The following is an 18,987-nucleotide window of genomic DNA, read 5'->3' on the forward strand; positions in this document are numbered from 1 at the left end:
TCTGCTGCTGTTAGGACTGTAGGACTGGTGCTGCTTGTGAATGAGCCACGAGCCGCAGAATGTGAATGAGAATCAGGGAGGAGGGGAGCAGGCTGAATGAAAGCTAAGAGACGGGGAGTGAGGGGTGGAGGGGTGAGGAGTGAGGGAGATGGGCGAGGGGAAATGAGGAGGGGAAGGAGAGGAGGGGGAGGGAGGAGGTAGAGAAAGAGGGAATTGAGCAGATAGCTTTGCTATATTGGTGCCTCCACTTCCAGCCGCAGTGCCCCTCCCACCTCATTCCTGTGTGTGTGTGTGTGTGTGTATGTGTGAATGTGTACCTGTGTGTGTGTACCTGTGTGTATGTGTGTGTGCGCGTGTGTGTGTACCTGTGTGTGTGTGTGTGCATCCCTGTCCTTCATATGTACGCTGGTCAGAGAGGATGCACAGAATGAGAATGCCCTGGCTGGCGGAGGTGGCTTGCCTGTGAGCCAATGGGAACCTCCTTTCCCTAACTACCACACACACACACACACACTCGCTCCTCACCACATCACACACACACACACTTCTGCTCCCTGTGCAAGCACCAGCACCGTGCCCAGAATAATAACCGGGTTACCCGGGCAACCAGGCTGGGATGATGGCTGCCTCATCCTAGCACGGAGTATGTGTGTGTCTTAGACCATGTCAGTGTGTGTGTGTGTGTGTCTTAGACCATGTCAGTGTGTGTGTGTGTGTGTGTTAGACCATGTCAGTGTGTGTGTGTGTGTGTGTGTCAGGGTGTTTCTGTGTCACAATGTGTGTGTGCGGCAAGGTTTGTATGAACATGTTGTGTCACTGGATTTGTGTCGGTTTCTATCTGTTCCCCTGCTGTTAATGTCCATCTGTGTGTGTGTGTGTGTGTGTTTGTATGTGTGTGTTCTGAATGAGACTGAAAGCCCAATGTCCACAAGAACAGAGCTTGGCAGGAAACACGACACTTAATCACTCTCTGATACTGATCATAACAAAATGCACTTGTTGACAGCAGTCAGTTATCAGTACACCATGCGTGTTCAGGCTCAACGCTGTTACCGGCGGTTACAGAGATGGGGGGGGGGGGGTCCTTCTGGGAACAGGATGTGTGCCCATATGTGGTCGCTGCTCAGCCTCCCTGCATGCCTGTTGGATGACATGATCTGTGCTCCCTAGGAAATGAAGCTCCAGTCACTTCCTGTTCATCTTCAAGGTGGTAGAGTGTGGGGGGCCGCCCGTGAGTGTGTGTGTGTGAAAGTGTGAAAGTGTGTGTGTGTGAGCACGTGCAGCGGTGTAGCCTGCGGTCTCATTACCTGATGGAAATGAGTGCAGTGGGACAGAGCAGAGAGGGTTTTTCCTGGAGAGAATGTACTGCAGTGAGCGGAGCGGGGAGGGGAGGGGAGGGTGGAAGGAGACAGGCAGCGAGGAGCACATAGGGGAGGGGGGGGGGTCAACAAAGGACAGCAAAGGAAGAAGGGCGGAGGGTGAGGGATGTTTGCGTTGTCACAAAAAGTTTTCCTGCAACTCTTAGTTTACTCACGTTCAAGAACTATTTTGATGACGTTCCTGCAGCCATAATGTTCAGGATGATGAAGAAATGGAGAATGTGTGTGAGAACGGGTACGCAGATGTTCTGACTGATTCTCTCTGTTGCTGTGTCTTTCTATCTTTCACACACGCACACACACAGGCATACATTAAGCTTACTCTGCCAGCAGACGGGGAATCAGCAGACCCCCACGATCTCAGGACAAATTGTGTGTGTGTGTGTGTGTGTGTGTGTGTGCACAGTAGGAACAGAGTGCTCCGGCTCTCTGGTCTCCCTGTCCCTCAGTCCTGGTGATGCGATGTGTTCAGAGATGTGATGCACTCTGAGGTGAGTGTGTGACCTCCTCCAGAAGGACCAGGCAGGGGGAAGGACACGTCCAGCTGTGAGGCTGGGACCTGGTGAGCGTCCGAGGGGGCTTAGAGACGGTCGCCATCTGGCCGGGGAGATGGAGGGGTGTTGGGGATGATGGGCCTGGGGCATTATCAGAGTCATGGAAGGCTGTTTGTCGGCTTTTGCCAGTTGAGCATCCCTGGGGTTAATGACTCGCTGTAATCCATCTGAAGTTGTCCCTCATTGTAGAGTGAGAGGGGTGCATGTGTGTGTGTGTGTGTGTGTGTGTGAGTGTGAGAGAGTGTGTGTGACAGTGAGACAGACAGACAGACAGACAGATCATCATTGGGAGGAACAAGAGTATTTTCATTGGAAAGTCAGTAGCGCAGTGTGTGTACCCGAGTCTGTGTGTGTTACTGTGTGTGTGTTGTGTGTTACTGCGTATGTGTGTGTGTGTGTTACTGCAAATGTGTGTGTGTGTGTTACTGCGTATGTGTGTGAGTGAGGCAGCGCGAGCACACACCGTACGTGTGTCAGCTCTCTATCACGTCCTCACGCCTTAATCAGCCATGCTCCTGAAGGGGAATGCCCCCTCATCCAGGTAATGGGAGTGTGTGCGTCACCACTGCCCTCTACGTGGCTCGGTACCATGACGTACTGTAGCCACGGTGATGTACTGTAGCCACGGTGATGTACTGTAGCTACGGTGATGTACTGTAGCCTTGGTGACGTACTGTAGCCTTGGTGACGTACTGTAGCCACGGTGACGTACTGTAGCCACGGTGACGTACTGCGTGGCCGACAAAGTGTGTGCGTGCGTATAGGAAGCATGAGGAAAGGGCTAAACGAGAGGGGAGCAGCAGGGTTAAGTGCAGCTTGTTTTCAGCATGCTGTTATTTCCGTAGGTGAATATCCTTCAGGCCGTGCTGGGTGCAGACCCACTGCAGGCTCATCCCGCACACACACACACACACACACACACTATGTTCACACAGACCATAACCTTTCTTTCTCTCTGATCATGACCTTCCTCCTCTCTCTCTCTCTCTCTGTCTGTCTGTCTGTCTGTCTGTCTCTGTCTCTCTCTCTCTCTCTCGCTCTCTCTCGCTCTCTCTCGCTCTCTCTCGCTCTCTCTCGCTCTCTCTCGCTCTCTCTCGCTCTCTCTCGCTCTCTCTCGCTCTCTCTCGCTCTCTCTCGCTCTCTCTCTCTCTCTCTCTCTCTCATATGTTCCCTCTCTGTCTCCTTATCACTGCTTCTCCATCTTTCTCTCTCCCTTCTTCCAGTAGAGTGAATCCTGCATTACCAAATCTCTGACACTTGTTTTCTTCAAATCCCTTCTTTGTCGTCTCCTCTAAGACCATTACTGCAGCTAAGTCATCCAATGCAGCAGTTGTCTCTGTGTGACCAATCAGATTTGGAGAAGAGCGCAGGCTTCGCTGCTATCCCCAGCAGCCTTACGTAACACAGAGCCAGTAATGCGAACAAACATCACCCTTTGCTTGTCTGGGTTTGTCTGTTCCTGCTGGTCTGTCTGTCTCTGTCTGTCCATTTGTCTGTTAGTTGTCTACCTGTGTCTGTCTGTCTGTCTGTCTGTCTGTCTGTCTGAGTCATTGAAATAGAAGACATGATTCTCCAGACTTAAGTATTCTCTTTGCCTGCCTGGGTCTCTCTTTCTCGCTCAATCTCTCGCTGCCGGTGGTGTGATCACCATGGCAACAGGAGAGACAGGTCCCGCACCAGGACCGGGGTGTGACCCCTGAAGCATCCGCCCCTCAACCCCATCTCCATGACAACAGGCCCGTCGGGACCTTTTGAACTGACACCTGGCGTTCTGTTCTCTGCCTGTGATGCAGCTTGCAGCGTGCGCCTGTCTCATCTACCCTGCTATACTCGACTCTACCTTACCTTCCTCGCTCTGCTAGGCTCTCCTCAGCTGTATGCCGTTTCAGACCTAAACACAACGATGTTCTAGCGTAGCCAAAGGAGATGTGGGAGGAGGAGGGGGAGGAGGAGGAGGAGAGAGGAGGAGGAGAAGAAAAAGACTGAGGATGAGGAGGAGAGGTGGGGGGAGGATAAGGGAGTGTTCTAGAACCTCACATTAGGGGATTATCTCTTCATGCTACTGTCGCTTTTGTCCTGGTCAGGATTATCCAGCGCTGGAGCTAGATCAGGACACACACACACACAGAAACACAGACACACACACAGACACACACACACACAGACACACACACACACACAGACACACACACACACAGACACACACACAGACACACACACACACACACAGACACACACACAGACACACACACAGACACAGACACACACACACACAGACACACACTTTTTTTGACGTACCGAGTTCCTATTAGCTGCTCCAGAGGATCAGTGAGCAGATGGTCAATGATGTGCTCATGATCTGAGGAATGTCGGACCTCCTTGAAACAATCTCTCTTGTCACACCCACCCACCCCTCACACACACACACACACCCCTCACACACACACACGCCTCACACACACACACCCCTCACACACACACACCCCTCACACACACCCACCCACCCCTCACACACACACACACCCCTCACACACACACACACACACCCCTCACACCCACCCACCCCTCACACACACACACACACCCCTCACACACACACACACACCCCTCACACACACCCACCCCTCACACACACACACACACACACCCCTCACACACACACACCCCTCACACACACACACACACACCCCTCACACACACACACCCCTCACACACACACACACACACCCCTCACACACACACACCCCTCACACACACACACACACCCCTCACACACCCACCCACCCCTCACACACACACACACCCCTCACACACACACACTCCCTGTGCAAGCACCAGCAGCGTGCCACACTCACTCCGTCATGTCGCATTTGAAACGCAGCGCTGTGTCTTGATTACATGTTACACAATCTTATGAGATATAATGAAGCAGATTGGGCAAAATAAGTGTGTTTTGTGTGTGAGAGAGAGCGTTGAGATTCGTGACTCAAAACACCGGCCGATGGTTCCTCAGTTGGTTACCATGGCTACAGACTGCAACTTTTCAGCGCTTTCGACCACATTCTCCTTTTTTGTGAAGTCATGCTGTACTGCGGCTAACAGGGCCTGGGTCCTACAGCGTCTGCTCTGAGGGAGATGGATGCATGAACTGACGTTAACGCGGTGTGCTGTGCCTCTCTGGTCCAGGTGATACTACACACACTGTCACCAGCTCCCAAATCATGTTGTGTCGTCATAGAGTTGCTTGGATCATGGAGGACTGAGCTCGCAAGCACAGAGACAGAACCAGGGGAGGTGAGGGGAGATGAGGGGAGGTGAGGGGAGGTGAGGGGAGATGAGGGGAGGTGAGGGGAGGGGAGGGGAGGGGAGGTGAGGGGAGATGAGGGGAGGTGAGGGGAGATGAGGTGAGGGGAGGGGAGGGGAGGGGAGGGGAGGGGAGGTGAGGGGAGATGAGGGGAGGTGAGGGGAGGGGAGGGGAGGGGAGGGGAGGGGAGGGGAGGTGAGGGGAGATGAGGTGAGGTGAGGGGAGGGGAGGGGAGGGGAGGGGAGGGGAGGGGAGGGGAGGGGAGGGGAGGGGAGGTGAGGTGAGGTGAGGTGAGGTGAGGTGAGGGGAGGTGAGGGGAGGGGAGGGGAGGGGAGGGGAGGGGAGGTGAGGTGAGGTGAGGTGAGGTGAGGTGAGGTGAGGGGAGGGGAGGGGAGGGGAGGGGAGGGGAGGGGAGGGGAGGGGAGGTGAGGTGAGGTGAGGTGAGGTGAGGTGAGGTGAGGTGAGGTGAGGTGAGGGGAGGGGAGGGGAGGGGAGGGGAGGGGAGGGGAGGGGAGGGGAGGGGAGGGGAGGGGAGGTGAGGTGAGGTGAGGTGAGGTGAGGTGAGGTGAGGTGAGGTGAGGTGAGGTGAGGTGAGGTGAGGGGAGGGGAGGGGAGGGGAGGGGAGGGGAGGTGAGGGGAGGTGAGGGGAGGGGAGGGTAGGGGAGGGGAGGGGAGGGGAGGGGAGGGGAGGGGAGGGGAGGGGAGGGGAGGGGAGGGGAGGGGAGGGGAGGGGAGGGGAGGGGAGGGGAGGGGAGGGGAGGTGAGGGGAGGGGAGGTGAAGTGAGGGGAGGTAAGGTGAGGGGAGGTGAGGTGAGGGGAGGGGAGGTGAGGTGATGGGAAGTGGCCTCCTGTACTTTGTTCTGCGGGTCTTCTAGGAAGAGCCAGGCTGGAGGTCCTGCGGAGCGGCTGCTGTGGTGTCAGATCACCTGAGGTCTGGGAGCTCACGCCCCATCATCACCAGGCCTCTGCTGCCCCTGTCACTCTCCACTCCTCCAGTTACTGCACATATGATGTCATCCCACCACTGACCCCAAAGCTTAGTCTGCATTCTCTGAGAGAGAGAGAGAGGAGAGAGAGAGAGAGGGAGAGAGGGAGAGAGGGAGAGGGAGAGACATATAATACAGTATGAATGGATGAGTCACATGTAGACAGTAAGAATGAAAGGGTGAGAGGGAGTGTGCTGTAGAGGGTAGAGGCGGTGGGATTGAAAGCGAGCGCTGGAAGGAGAGAAAACAATATAAAACCGGACTTTCATAAATCCCTCTACTGGGAAAGATGCCATGTCCCATGCAGATTAAACGCACACACACATACACAGTCTTTCATCCATCCCAGAAATACACACACTATCCACCCCCTCCCCCCACACACACACACGCAGACTCTCCAATCTCCCCGCTCCTTCAAAACACAAACTGCACATGATGTCATGTCATTTGCGAGTCATGCTGTATCTGTGGCTTGTGCTTACTCCTCATCAGACCAGGCCTACCCGGGGGCCGACCGTCCCCCTCCCAGAGACAAGAAACAGCTTTTAGCCGTGAACAAACAAGCCTCCGCGTGCTAGCCTGCCTTAGCTCGGTGCCATTAGGATGTGCTAAGTCAAGCAAAGTGGACCTATTGTAGGCTAAGTGCTGTAATGTGGCAGCCTGTTGACTGGTGACAGGGGCGTTGGGGAGCTGGGTGCTGATGTTGGAGGGAGAGGGATAGGTTGTATCCTCCACTCTCCTCTCAGTGTGCTTTCATGTTTTTCTCCACTGCTGATGTCGTACCCTCCAGTGCCTCAGGCCTGCCCCACACTGTACAGCTTTGATGCGTACGGCTTCCGGCTCCTCTCCTCTCTTTCGATCTCTCTCTTCCCTCCTCCTCTCCTGCGTTCGCTCTGTTCAGTGCTCATCACGACTTCTGGCAACACTTGCCCCGTCTCACTTTCTTGTTGTTTTTCTTTCGCTATGGCACTTTTGCGCTCTCTCTCTCCTCTCTCTCTCTCTCTCTCTCTCTCTCTCTCTCTCTCTCTCTCTGTCGCTCTCTCTCTCTCTCTTCTCTCTCTGTCGCTCTCTCTCTCTCTCTTCTCTCGCTTTATCAATCTCCCTGTTTCTGGCTTCTTGAGCCTGCAGCTCAATGAAGACAGGTTATGTAATGTCATACATTAGAGAGGGAGGAAGAGAGAGCAAGGTAGAGGGCAGGATGGAGGGAGAGAGAGGGGGAAGGAGGACGAGAGTGGTAGAGGACTAGAGGAATGGTGAAGGGAGAGGGAGGAAGGAGGAGAGGAGGGAGGGAGGGAGGGGTAGAGGACGAGAGGAATGGTGGAGGAAGAGGGAGACGGAGGAAGGAGGAGAGGTGGTTGAGGGGAGGGAGGAGGAGAGGTGAGGGAGGGAGGTGTAGGAAGAGAGAATATGCTGGAAAAAAACGGATGTTCTCACCCATCCAAACAATGTTCGAGCTGATACAATCTGTCCTTTATTTGGGATCAAATCACACAAGCACCTCAACGTTCTATTCACAGGTACTTGCTGTCCTCTTGAAAGCGTGGGGTAGTGTGTGTGTTCCAAAATCTGATTAAGGTAAAACGACTGACATGGGGCTTTGAGGATGCACTGCATGAGTTCATCCGTAATAAATGACAGATTGAGTTATAAAAACGTTTTACAGCATTTCACGCAGGTAGTTCCAAATCCATTTTACGTCCACCCAGAACAAATCCAAACAGTCCTGGCTGTTCTGCCTGAACAATCTTCCAGGTTGTGCGTTTGTTTCTGGTTATTTCAGGTTGTTTTTTTGCAGTTCTCCTTTCCATTTAATCTCAGTCGCTAGCATCTGCCCCTCTCCTCCCATCCTCCCTGTCAGGACTCCAGATCTCTACCCAGACATGGGGTGATGTAACCTCTTTTTGGCCACGGAGTTCCCCGTCGTTTCCCGTTGATTCTCCATCTTTCTGAGAACTGCCCTCCCTCCCTGTTTTAAGGTCTTAATCGTGTCCCTAATGCCTTCCTCTGCTGGCTCAGCAGAGCAAGAGAGAGACCGAGAAAGCGATAGAAAGACAAAGGTGTAGAACAAGAGACGAGGGGAGGTCCGAGGAACGTTCCATACACCATACGCCACGTGACATACCTATATACTTACTGTTGCATCTTTCCATATGCTAGCGCCTGGGTCTTTCTGTCTCATCCTGCGCGGTCACATGGAACAGAACTCCTGCCTCAGAGAGCCCGTTCCCGGGTCAGGGGTCAGGAGAGCCCTCTCTGACGCGCTCGCCTGCCCCCTGGGGGTGTTCCTTGAGTACAGCAGCTCTGAAGAGAGACACGTTCACCTTCTCGCGCGGCACTGCGGCCCGGGCAGGAAGCTGGTCTCTCCCCTGCCATGTGGTGACCGAGGACGTAAGGTCACTGTCGTGTCAGGACAGGCCTCAACCTCCGCTCATGGACATGGAGGATGACATCATGGTCATACAGCAGATGCTCCTTGGGAGTGGGCTTATCTACACACACACACACACACACACAGTTGTGTCTGAAAAATGATAATCTGCATGACCTCTAACCCCCTCTGAAATACACCATGGACTTGTCTGACCGACTGATCTAGAGTGTGTGTGTGTGTGTGTGTGTCCACACCCTTATTGGTGTGTTTCCTAATTTGCATGTTTACGCAAATAATGATTGTATAGATGGTGTGATTCTTTCTGCATGTCCGTCCTCTGCATGTCCGTCCAATTCTTATTGAAGGTGTGTGCTGCTTGTGTATCTGCATTCATGTCCACACGGTCTGGTGTGTAGCTGTGTGTGTGTGTGTGTGTGTTCCCTGCCGCCTGGCTAGCCCAGAGCAGGACAGATTGTTATAACTAAGCTCTTTAATCTTCAAACTCCCAATCTTTATTCCTCCTTAGCGTGAGAACACCCAAACATTCATCCTTCTGCCTCTGGCTAACACACACACACACACATTGTGGTAGCATATGATGTGTTGTGTGTTTGTGAGCCTAAGTAATGCCAGGTAGGCGAGTTCACCTAGCACCCAGTTCCACAGGGATCTCTCCACACTGACTCTGTCACTCTCTGATCATGTGCGTCCCGGGGCTGGATGTGTGCCCCCTGTGCAGAAGGAGAAACAACAGCATTTGTTTGAGTTCTTACATTTCCCCTTTGTTGTCTCCCTCACGTGTGTGTGTGTGTGTGTGTGTCATGATGACTCAGTGCAGTGCAACTAGGTGAGGGAGCGATGCCAGACTCAGCACTTTGGCTGGCACTGCCTTTTCAAGCAGGTGTGTGTGCGTGTGTGTATGATGGACTCAGCATTCTGCTGGCTCTCTCTCATCAGGTATGCAGTCCGAGTTGATGCTGCGGGGGAGATGTCTGATAAGGAAAGAGAGCGAGAGAGAGGAACAGAGGGAGAAAGATTGAGAGAGAAGAAAGGAAGGTTAGAAAGACGTCATGTCACCTGTGCCAGCTCTCCTCCTCCTTACTCCTCTCCTCATTCCAGTCCCTCTATTCAGACCCACATCTCTCCCCTTCTGAAGCCGGGCCTAGTCATTCTTCCAGTCAATCAAATCAGAATCAATTCATATTCAGGAGTGATGCGTGTTCTCCCGCATTCATTCACTGACTCACTCTCTTAGTCTCTTTCGCGACCCTCTCTCCCAGCAGCATCCTGCAGCAGTAATTCAGCCCTCAGTGACCAGGGATGCAGGCAGGACTAACTCCACTCTAACTCCTCGCTAACTCCTCACTAACTCCTCACTAACTCCGCACTAGCTCCGCACTAGCTCCTCACTAACTCCTCACTAACTCTTCACTAACTCCTCACTAGCTCCTCACTAACTCCTCACTAGCTCCTCACTAACTCCTCACTAGCTCCTCACTAGCTCCTCACTAACTCCCCACTAACTCCCCACTAACTCCCCACTAACTCCTCACTAACTCCTCACTAACTCCTCACAAACTCTTCACTAACTCTTCACTAACTCTTCACTAACTCCCCACTAACTCCCCACTAACTCCCCACTAACTCCCCACTAACTCCCCACTAACTCCCCACTAACTCCCCACTAACTCCCCACTAACTCCCCACTAACTCCCCACTAACTCCTCACTAACTCTTCACTAACTCCTCACTAACTCCTCACTAACTCCTCACTAACTCTTCACTAACTCTTCACTAACTCTTCACTAACTCCCCACTAACTCCCCACTAACTCCCCACTAACTCCCCACTAACTCTTCACTAACTCTTCACTAACTCCCCACTAACTCCCCACTAACTCCCCACTAACTCCCCACTAACTCTTCATTAACTCCTCACTAACTCTTCACTAACTCTTCACTAGCTCTGCACTAGCTCCACACTAACTCCTCACTAACTCCTCACTAACTCCTCACTTCCCTCTGAACCTCCTACAAATAGACCTGTATTTACGAGGGGAAGTGTGTGTGTTTGTGTGTGTGTGTCGAGTTGTGTCGCACCAGAAAAAGGTCAAGCGTCAGTCTAACAGCTGTGAGAGAGGCAGAGGAGAACTGTAGACACAATCCCCTCCCCCCGACACACACACACTCTCCATCCTCAGGTCTCCCTCACCTCCTCCTGCTGTCTCCCTCCTCCTCCCACTGTCTCCCTCCTCCTCCCACTTCCTCCACAACACCACGGTTCATCTCAAACAGGAAGTGAGGATGACTCAGCAAGAACGTTGAGAGTAAGGAAAGGTCAGACAGTGCGTACGGCCAGACAGGCCGCAGTGATGGATGGAAGGAGAGAGAGGGAGGGAGAGAGGGAGAGGGAGAGAGGGGGAGCAGCAAGCTGTCTGTGTGTGGAGGACAGTTTGTTTGTGTGAGCAGGGCTGACTGGACGTGTGGAGCCACAGAGTCCTGATAAGGACAAGTTCCTCCCCTGTCTGTCTGTATTTTTTTTTAACATATAATCTTATCTAAGCAGGCCGAAATAGAAGGCACCAGGACGTGAAGACGACACGTCGGGACAGAACACCCGGACTCAGGAAGCCCGTGACCATATTTGGCGTGGTTGTGTGTAGTGGTGTTGATGTTGACACTGCGCAGTCCCTGATCACATCCTGCTTCCCCATGGAGATCAATGGGATTGATCACTGATAGGGTCGCACCGCGGCAGGAAGGACTCATCCATCAGCTGCTGCCTGATCCATACAGTATAATCAGGGCAAGGTTACCACAGGATCAGCACTGAGACACCGGCCCTGTGGGACCACCTTTGGTGCAGCTGAAGTGGAAAATTAAACAGTTGAGATTCAGTTAGAATTCTGTGTGTGTCCAGGTCCACCATGTTGGTTGGTCACAGACGTCATCCTGGCAGGAGGCTAATTGAAAATACCTTCACTGCTGCTGCCCTTTTACCCTACACTACTCACTGTGTGTGAGTGTTTGTGTGTGTGTGCGTGTGTGTGTGTGTAAGCACAGTGTGCTCTGCCCATGTCTGCACTTAATTATCTTAGCATACAATTATAATGTCACACCAATGATAATAACTGTTACTTGGTGTCAGTAAGCTACTACTGGTGCTCATGGCCAGCTCCTCCTGGCTGAGGGGGAGAGAGACCCTGAGCCTCATCACAATGTGGAGGATCTTCCATGCCTGCCTGTCTATCTACAGTATCTGTCTGTTTGTTTGTGCAGCCTGCCTGCCTGCTGTCAGTCTGTCGGGCAATCGTACCTCAGTGTTGACTTGTGTGTGCTGTGTGCTAGGGGTGTGTGTACCATATCTCAGTGTTCCTGTGTGTGTGTGTTCTGTGTTCCAGTGGTGTGTGTGTTCCAGTGGTGTGTGTGTTCCAGTGGTGTGTGTGTGTGTTCCAGTGGTGTGTGTGTTCCAGTGGTGTGTGTGTTCCAGTGGTGTGTGTGTTCCAGTGGTGTGTGTGTTCCAGTGGTGTGTGTGTTCCAGTGGTGTGTGTGTGTGTTCCAGTGGTGTGTGTGTTCCAGTGGTGTGTGTGTGTGTTCCAGTGGTGTGTGTGTTCCAGTGGTGTGTGTGTGTGTTCCAGTGGTGTGTGTGTTCCAGTGGTGTGTGTGTGTTCTGTGTTCCAGTGGTGTGTGTGTTCCAGTGGTGTGTGTGTTCCAGTGGTGTGTGTGTTCCAGTGGTTTGTGTGTGTTCCAGTGGTGTGTGTGTTCCAGTGGTGTGTGTGTGTTCTGTGTTCCAGTGGTGTGTGTGTTCCAGTGGTGTGTGTGTGTTCTGTGTTCCAGTGGTGTGTGTGTGTTCTGTGTTCCAGTGGTGTGTGTGTTCCAGTGGTTTGTGTGTTCCAACCGCTTCCCTTTACGCAGGGCAGGTGACCTAGCTAGTCCAGATTAATCACAGATTAGAGCCAAGCACAAGTGAGGGGATTCCAATCCCAACTCCACTGATCCATCACCACACTCCACTACTGCTGAATCACGAGGCTGCTTCCTGAGCCACGGCTCTGTAGGGTGCTATAGGCTGGCTACAACCTGACCACGTGATGATGATGGGGCTCCATGGTAATCCGTCTGTAGAGGACACTGTGAACAATCAGCGAGCGATGGCACAATTAGGCACCAAGTCTGGGAGGATGGGATGGGAGGATAGGATAAGAGGATGGGAGGATAGGATAAGAGGATGGAAGGATAGGATGAGAGGATGGGATGGGAGGATGAGAGGATGGGATGGAAGGGTGAGAGGATGGGATGGGAGGGTGAGAGGATGGGATGGGAGGATGAGAGGATGGGATGGAAGGGTGAGAGGATGGGATGGGAGGATGAGAGGATGGGATGGGAGGGTGAGAGGATGGGATGGGAGGGTGAGAGGATGGGATGGGAGGGTGAGAGGATGGGATGGGAGGGTGAGAGGATGGGATGGGAGGGTGAGAGGATGGGATGGGAGGATGAGAGGATGGGATGGAAGGGTGAGAGGATGGGATGGGAGGTGAGAGGATGGGAGGGTGAGAGGATGGGAAGGGAGGGTGAGAGGATGGGATGGGAGGTGAGAGGATGGGAGGGTGAGAATGGAAGGATGGTGTGAGACAGACAGACAGATGGGGACACAGAGGGATGCTCAGGACAGGTCAACACACCTGGTCTGCTAGTTGGTGCACTGTGTGGGTTGGTGTGCCAAATGGTGTGTGTGTGTGTGTGTGTGTTTGTGCACAGTTGTGTGGTGAGTTCAATGTAAGAAAGGGGAAAAGAAAGGAAAGGAGAGATCCTTATGAAGAGAGGGAGGGAGAGAGAGATCAGAAGAGTCCAGAGAGAGAGGGAAATATCGGGATGAGTACAGAGAGAGGCAGAGAAAGAGAGATTACACGTTCAGAGGGAGAGGGATCAGGAGGAGAGAGAGGTGGAGAAGGAAAGAGTGTGTGATTGAAGAGCAATGAGGGAGTCATAGCAGAGCATAGTATATTTCAGTGTGTTGCCTCCATGGGCACATATGTGTGTGTGGGTGTGTGGGGTGCGAACAGACAATGCAGCTATCATATCTCTCTCTGCCAGCCTTTACCTTAGTTTACACATCTCAGTCTTTAAAGAAGCACAGTGTGAACACACAGCAACAGGGGAGTAACAACCAAGGAAAAACTAATAATCATTACAAATGAACAAAAACAAGCTGTTCTTTTTCCCAGTGTTCTTGTCATCTGAGAGCCTCCCTTGTTCATATTGGAAGAGAGAGAGAGAGGTGCGCTCTGCTCTTCAGAGAAACTGGCTTCAGAAGATGGCGTCCTTCCAAACTCCTCCGTCGCTCCCTCACCCACAAACACACACACACACTCACACACACACACTCTCGCAGTCACACTCGCACTCAATCACACAGTCACACTGTCACTGGGACACTTTTAATTATTCATCCACTAATTAGTGTGTCCGATTACATAACTGCGGTTTCTCCCTTGGTGCTAAAACAGACTTGTAAAGAGCGCTCGCCGGAAGAGTAGAGTTTTTTTTCAGAGAATCTATAATTGATCCCTTTTAACGTTGATGCAACTTCTGTGGAACCTTACAAACTGCCTTAAGGTGAGACTAAGATTCAGACAGAGGTATGGGTTCAGAATGCCACCACGTTATATTGTTGACAATCTAATAAACCTCTGTGAGACCGTAGTGACGGTTTATATCAACCACTAGTTGCTTTGCACTCCTCATAAGGTGTTAGTGCTTGTCTGGTGGGGTGGGGAGTGTGATGAGCGAGAGACAAAGAGACACTGCACGGTGAGAGGGAGAGAGATATGAGGTGAGGGCGAGAGAGAGAGTTGGTCTCCATGGAGACAAGCCCAAGTAGCTCACCCTGTCAGCAGCAGTACAGTAAGTGTGCTCCAAACTTTGTTCATCACCGCCTCTCTCTCTCTTTTGCTCTCGCTCTTTCTTGCTCTATTTGGCTCTCTCACTCTGTCTTTTTCTCACTCTCTCTTTTTTTAACTCTCTCTCTCTCCTTTTGTCCGTATCTTCCCTACGTCGTATCATTCGGTATCTTTCAGGAGTGTCTCTCTCTTACTGACAGTCTCTCAGTGTCTCAGTCTCAAGAGGGCGTGGCCTGAGGAGCTCCAGGACCTATGCCGGGTGGTCGACTCCAGGAGAGAGGACACGAGGCCCTGCCCTCCTCTCAGTCACACAGGACGTGGTGACTCTCTGTCCTCTGGCCCTGTTCCTGTCCTGTCTCACTTGGCGTCCCCCGAACCCTGCCTGTTACCTGTGCGCCCCCCCCCCCCACCCATCTAGTTGTGTGATAAAGTAGCTTTTATGAACCAATGAATGGCTCTGACTTAAAATCCGTCTCTCAGAAGAGCTTGTTTTGCACTTGAATCATCAAGCACCGAGGTCATCAATTCCTCGAGATTACTCTCTGTGGTTGCACTGGGGCTTTTATGATAAGCAAGAGAAATAAGTCTCTCTCACACACACACACACACAGAGAAGGAGAGAGGTCTGCAACCTTGGGGAGTTTTGCCGGTTGGCAGGTGAGTGTCAGCAGTGGTTAGGGGTGGTGTGGTCACGGGTCCAAGCCTAGCCCTGGACTGCGTGCTCCACATGGCCCTGACACCTGACCTGTGTTTCCACTGGTGCTGGTGGCTTCTCAGGAGCCCAGCCAGCACTGATATTCCACCCCTGTCATCATCATGAGGGTTCCCACTGCTCCCTGGCTTCAGCTCCCAGAAAGCACTCTCCTGTCGGAAGGTTTGACATGGTGGATGTGTCTGGAGTATCGGATTCAAAACTTCTAAGTTCCTATGAAGTACTTTCGATGAGGTGTACTAGTTCTACGAGGAAGAAGTTGTATCTGACTGATGGTTTTTCATTCAATTCCTTTATGGATCGTGAAGGAAAATCCAGGGTTTGGTAGAGAGGTGTTCAAGCGGTGGAGTAATTGTGATGTAGCCTACCACCTCTACTACCTTGTCACCATGTCAGTGATCACATGTTTGCACCATCTGCAAGCCCTCATCGGCACACCAGACACCCAACATAAATACAAGGAGCGACGACAGTCATGGAAGTTCTCGGAATTTAAATGAGCTTGTTTTCATGGAAAGAGTCACAGGGCTTTCCCCTGACTAGTAAGACTAGAACTAGTGCAGCCTGGTCTATTTCGAACCGTCTCTTGCCATCAATAATCCATCTGAAAGGCTTTGACCATACAAGGTACTGATGTTTGATGGTTGGGAGTGCAGGTTGACACAGGGAGTGCACCTGTGTGTCTGGAGGACCTCAGAGCTATGTGTCACCGGTCACAGGGCAGGGCTCTCCCAGATATCAGCAGCTAGTTCACACGTATTTCCATGAGCAGATGCCAGTCTGGGGCCAAGCTGATCTGGTCTGGACACGACCAGGGGGAAACCCCCCCGTGTTTGGGCCAAGTGGCCTGCCAGCATGTCCACAAACACATGCACACACACACACACCCACACACACACTACTGACGCTGGCCTCTTTGTGTTTGTTGACGGTCTTGTGATTCCCTCAAGACCAGACCTCCATCACACACACACGCACACACATAGATAACACACAGCTGGCAGCAGAAGCCAATGTGACACGTCTAACTTTAGTCCAGTGCTCTGGTTCCCTGGTTAATCCAGTTAGGATGCCATGGGGGTATCAGTAGATTGTGACAGCCTTGTCCCAGCTAGAGGAAAATCAATTAAACTGGCTCCATCTGGACTGGCCTGGACAGTTAGGGTGACCCCCTCACACACACAAACACACACCAGGATCCCCCCTCACATGCTTTAGTCGTGACACACACACACACACGCACCCCCTGCCAACTCCACAACTCGTGTGTCCCGGGTGCAGGAAACGTGCAGCCGTCGCCATGGCAGCAGTGCGTGTGGGCGGGTTGAAGGTCATTGGTGGTGGTGAGCGCCAGCTGATGTCACACAGACGGAACGGGAGCGCTGCCCTTGACGACAGCCCCGCGACTATTACTGTCGTGTCAACCCCCAGGAATGAGCCGTCATGTGACACCCCATCTTTCTTGTCCATGGAAACATGCACGCACGTATCACAGACACACACACACACACACACTCACACACAGCTGCTGCAGTGGGGGAAACCCTTTGGAAACAATGTGTGGTATCTGGGGGAGCTTTGGGATGTAAGAAGAGTTTACAAGCTCTCCAAACCAGTAGATCACCAAACCTGGGCATGCAGAGAGAGAGAGAGGGGGGGGGGGGGGGCGGAAAGTGATTTCTGGGACACTGCATCGGCCACAAAAACAAGCCTTTGATCACGGTACACACACAACACACACAGATCGACGCTGCACAGGAAAAATGCCAACGATTGGGTTCCCTTATAGTCGATGACCATTACATAACTGGAACTTTCTGCCTCGTTTGGCATCACTGACACACAGACGGCTTTCACTGTCAACAGACTCAGGGAGAGGGTCGGGTGTGTGCGCGCGCAATATGCTCTCTTATGAACACACGTTAGAGATGGTAGGCTACTACCATGCATTACCAGGGTGAGAACAGAGCCTTGCCCGTCTTGATGCTCTCTCTCACACTTACACACACACCTAGCCACGGTATGCATGCCACCACACACACACCCACACACACACCAGTGTGGGTGTAAGGAGGTGCCAGTGTGTAGGTAGAGGGGGGAGGTGATAACAAGCTCCAGTCACACATCTGGTGAGGTGTCAATGACAGCATGTAGCCGGAAGCCAGTGACAACCGCTCCTCTCACACTGTCGTGTCCCACCTCACACACACACACACACACACACACACACTCGTGAGCACACACATCTACACAGGTGAAACTCAGGAGCTTTCCTCCTCCTCCTGCTTTTCCTTCCCCTCATCCACCTTCTGCTCCCCCTCCTCCTCCTCATGGATGAGTCACACAGGTGAGATGTTGAACTCCCTCAGTGTTCAGTTAGGTTTCAGCCTGTGGAGGTATAGTATAGGTTCCTACAGTTCTATAGGTTCACCAGTACGCAGTGTGGAGAGCTTGTTGACAGCCCACATGTCTTGTTCCACGCACCCTGTCTTGTTGTTACCACTCAGATCTACAGTAGCTGTCTCTAGACACACCCTACTATCCCCCCCCCCAAACCGCCCCAGCATGATTTATGGGCCATTCCCACCCTCTCTCTCCCTCCTAATCAATCTGTTTACAATCCATCATAGAACCCAGTGTGTGTGTGTGTTTGTGGTGTGTGACCTGTACGTTCATGGCACGTCAAGGCTGGGTAACATCACAGATTTTTAACTGGAAGTGTGTGTCTGTGGTGTGTGTGTGTTGTGTGTGCGCACTGACCTGTGATGCATGCTTTCTGATGTCCTTGACTCACACTCAAATTACTTCCTTTACACACACATACACACACACACCTTCTCTAAATTGACCTCCTTGCTTCAAGGTTATTCCGTCAATCAACGAATTCATCGATTATCTGTCCTCAGCCTCACTCTTCCTCAGCCTCTCTTCCGTGTGTTCCGGTCGTTCGGCTGTATTGATTATGATTGATTTACAATCAGGAAACAGATGGTTTGCCCTCTCCTCTCCCTAGGTTGTGGTAACAGTGCCATGAGCGTTGACATGCACACAGCTGGCTACCACTCCATCTGCAACATAGACTACTCCTCAGTGTGCATCCACACCATGAGCACCAGGCACGCAGACTGCCCGGGCATGAGCTGGCTTCACATGGACGCGCGGCAGCTGTCCTTCCCTGACGGCTCCTTCGACGTGGTCCTGGAGAAGGGCACCCTGGACGCCATGCTGGTCGAGGAGAAGGACCCCTGGGAGGTGTCCTCGGACGCTGCCTGTCTCATTCACCGAGTCCTGTCTGAGGTGAGTTCTAGTTGGGGTTACCTCGGAGCGTGTCGAAGCGACGGGTGCGCTCCTCATGGTCTCTGGGTCTGTTACACTGACCAGGAAGTGATGCGGTCATCTGGGTCCTATGCTGTAGCGAGGCAGTATTAGCCCTAGAACGTTAGCTGTAGCCACAAGGACTATTGTTCGGCTGTTTTCAGACAGCCAACTGTCACCAAAGCACTTCACCCTAACCAGCCAACGTCAAGCACCATTCAGCTCCCACTTAGCACCCCGACACTAACAACTCTCTCAATGTTGTGACAATCGCAGCACTTGACCTTGACAAGCCAGGCTAGCTCTCAGCGGGTGATAAAACCCTCCTGAAATGGAGAAGGTTAATAACTCCTCTCATTTTCCTGTCGGGAAGCGTGCAGGCTAGGTGTGCGAGGAAGGCTCTTTTCATTTCCCCGTCATTTACGTCAGTGGGCCGGAACCACCCCACCTCACCCTGCAGACAC

The 18,987-nt window shown here is 52.4% G+C and overlaps 1 protein-coding gene across 1 annotated transcript in view; it reads left to right on the plus strand.

Annotated features, from left to right (window-relative positions):
• Positions 1-18,987, plus strand: part of ece2a (endothelin converting enzyme 2a) — a 55,239-nt gene that overhangs the window by 6,502 nt on the left and 29,750 nt on the right. The window contains exon 3 of the mRNA XM_084708289.1: positions 18,222-18,505. Within this exon, the coding sequence (XP_084564415.1) occupies positions 18,222-18,505 (284 nt within the window). The remainder of the gene's footprint in view (positions 1-18,221; positions 18,506-18,987) is intronic.

Source organism: Hypomesus nipponensis, chromosome 10 (assembly GCF_054491055.1).
Source record: "Hypomesus nipponensis isolate SF chromosome 10, ASM5449105v1, whole genome shotgun sequence".
Lineage (NCBI taxonomy): Eukaryota > Metazoa > Chordata > Actinopteri > Osmeriformes > Osmeridae > Hypomesus > Hypomesus nipponensis.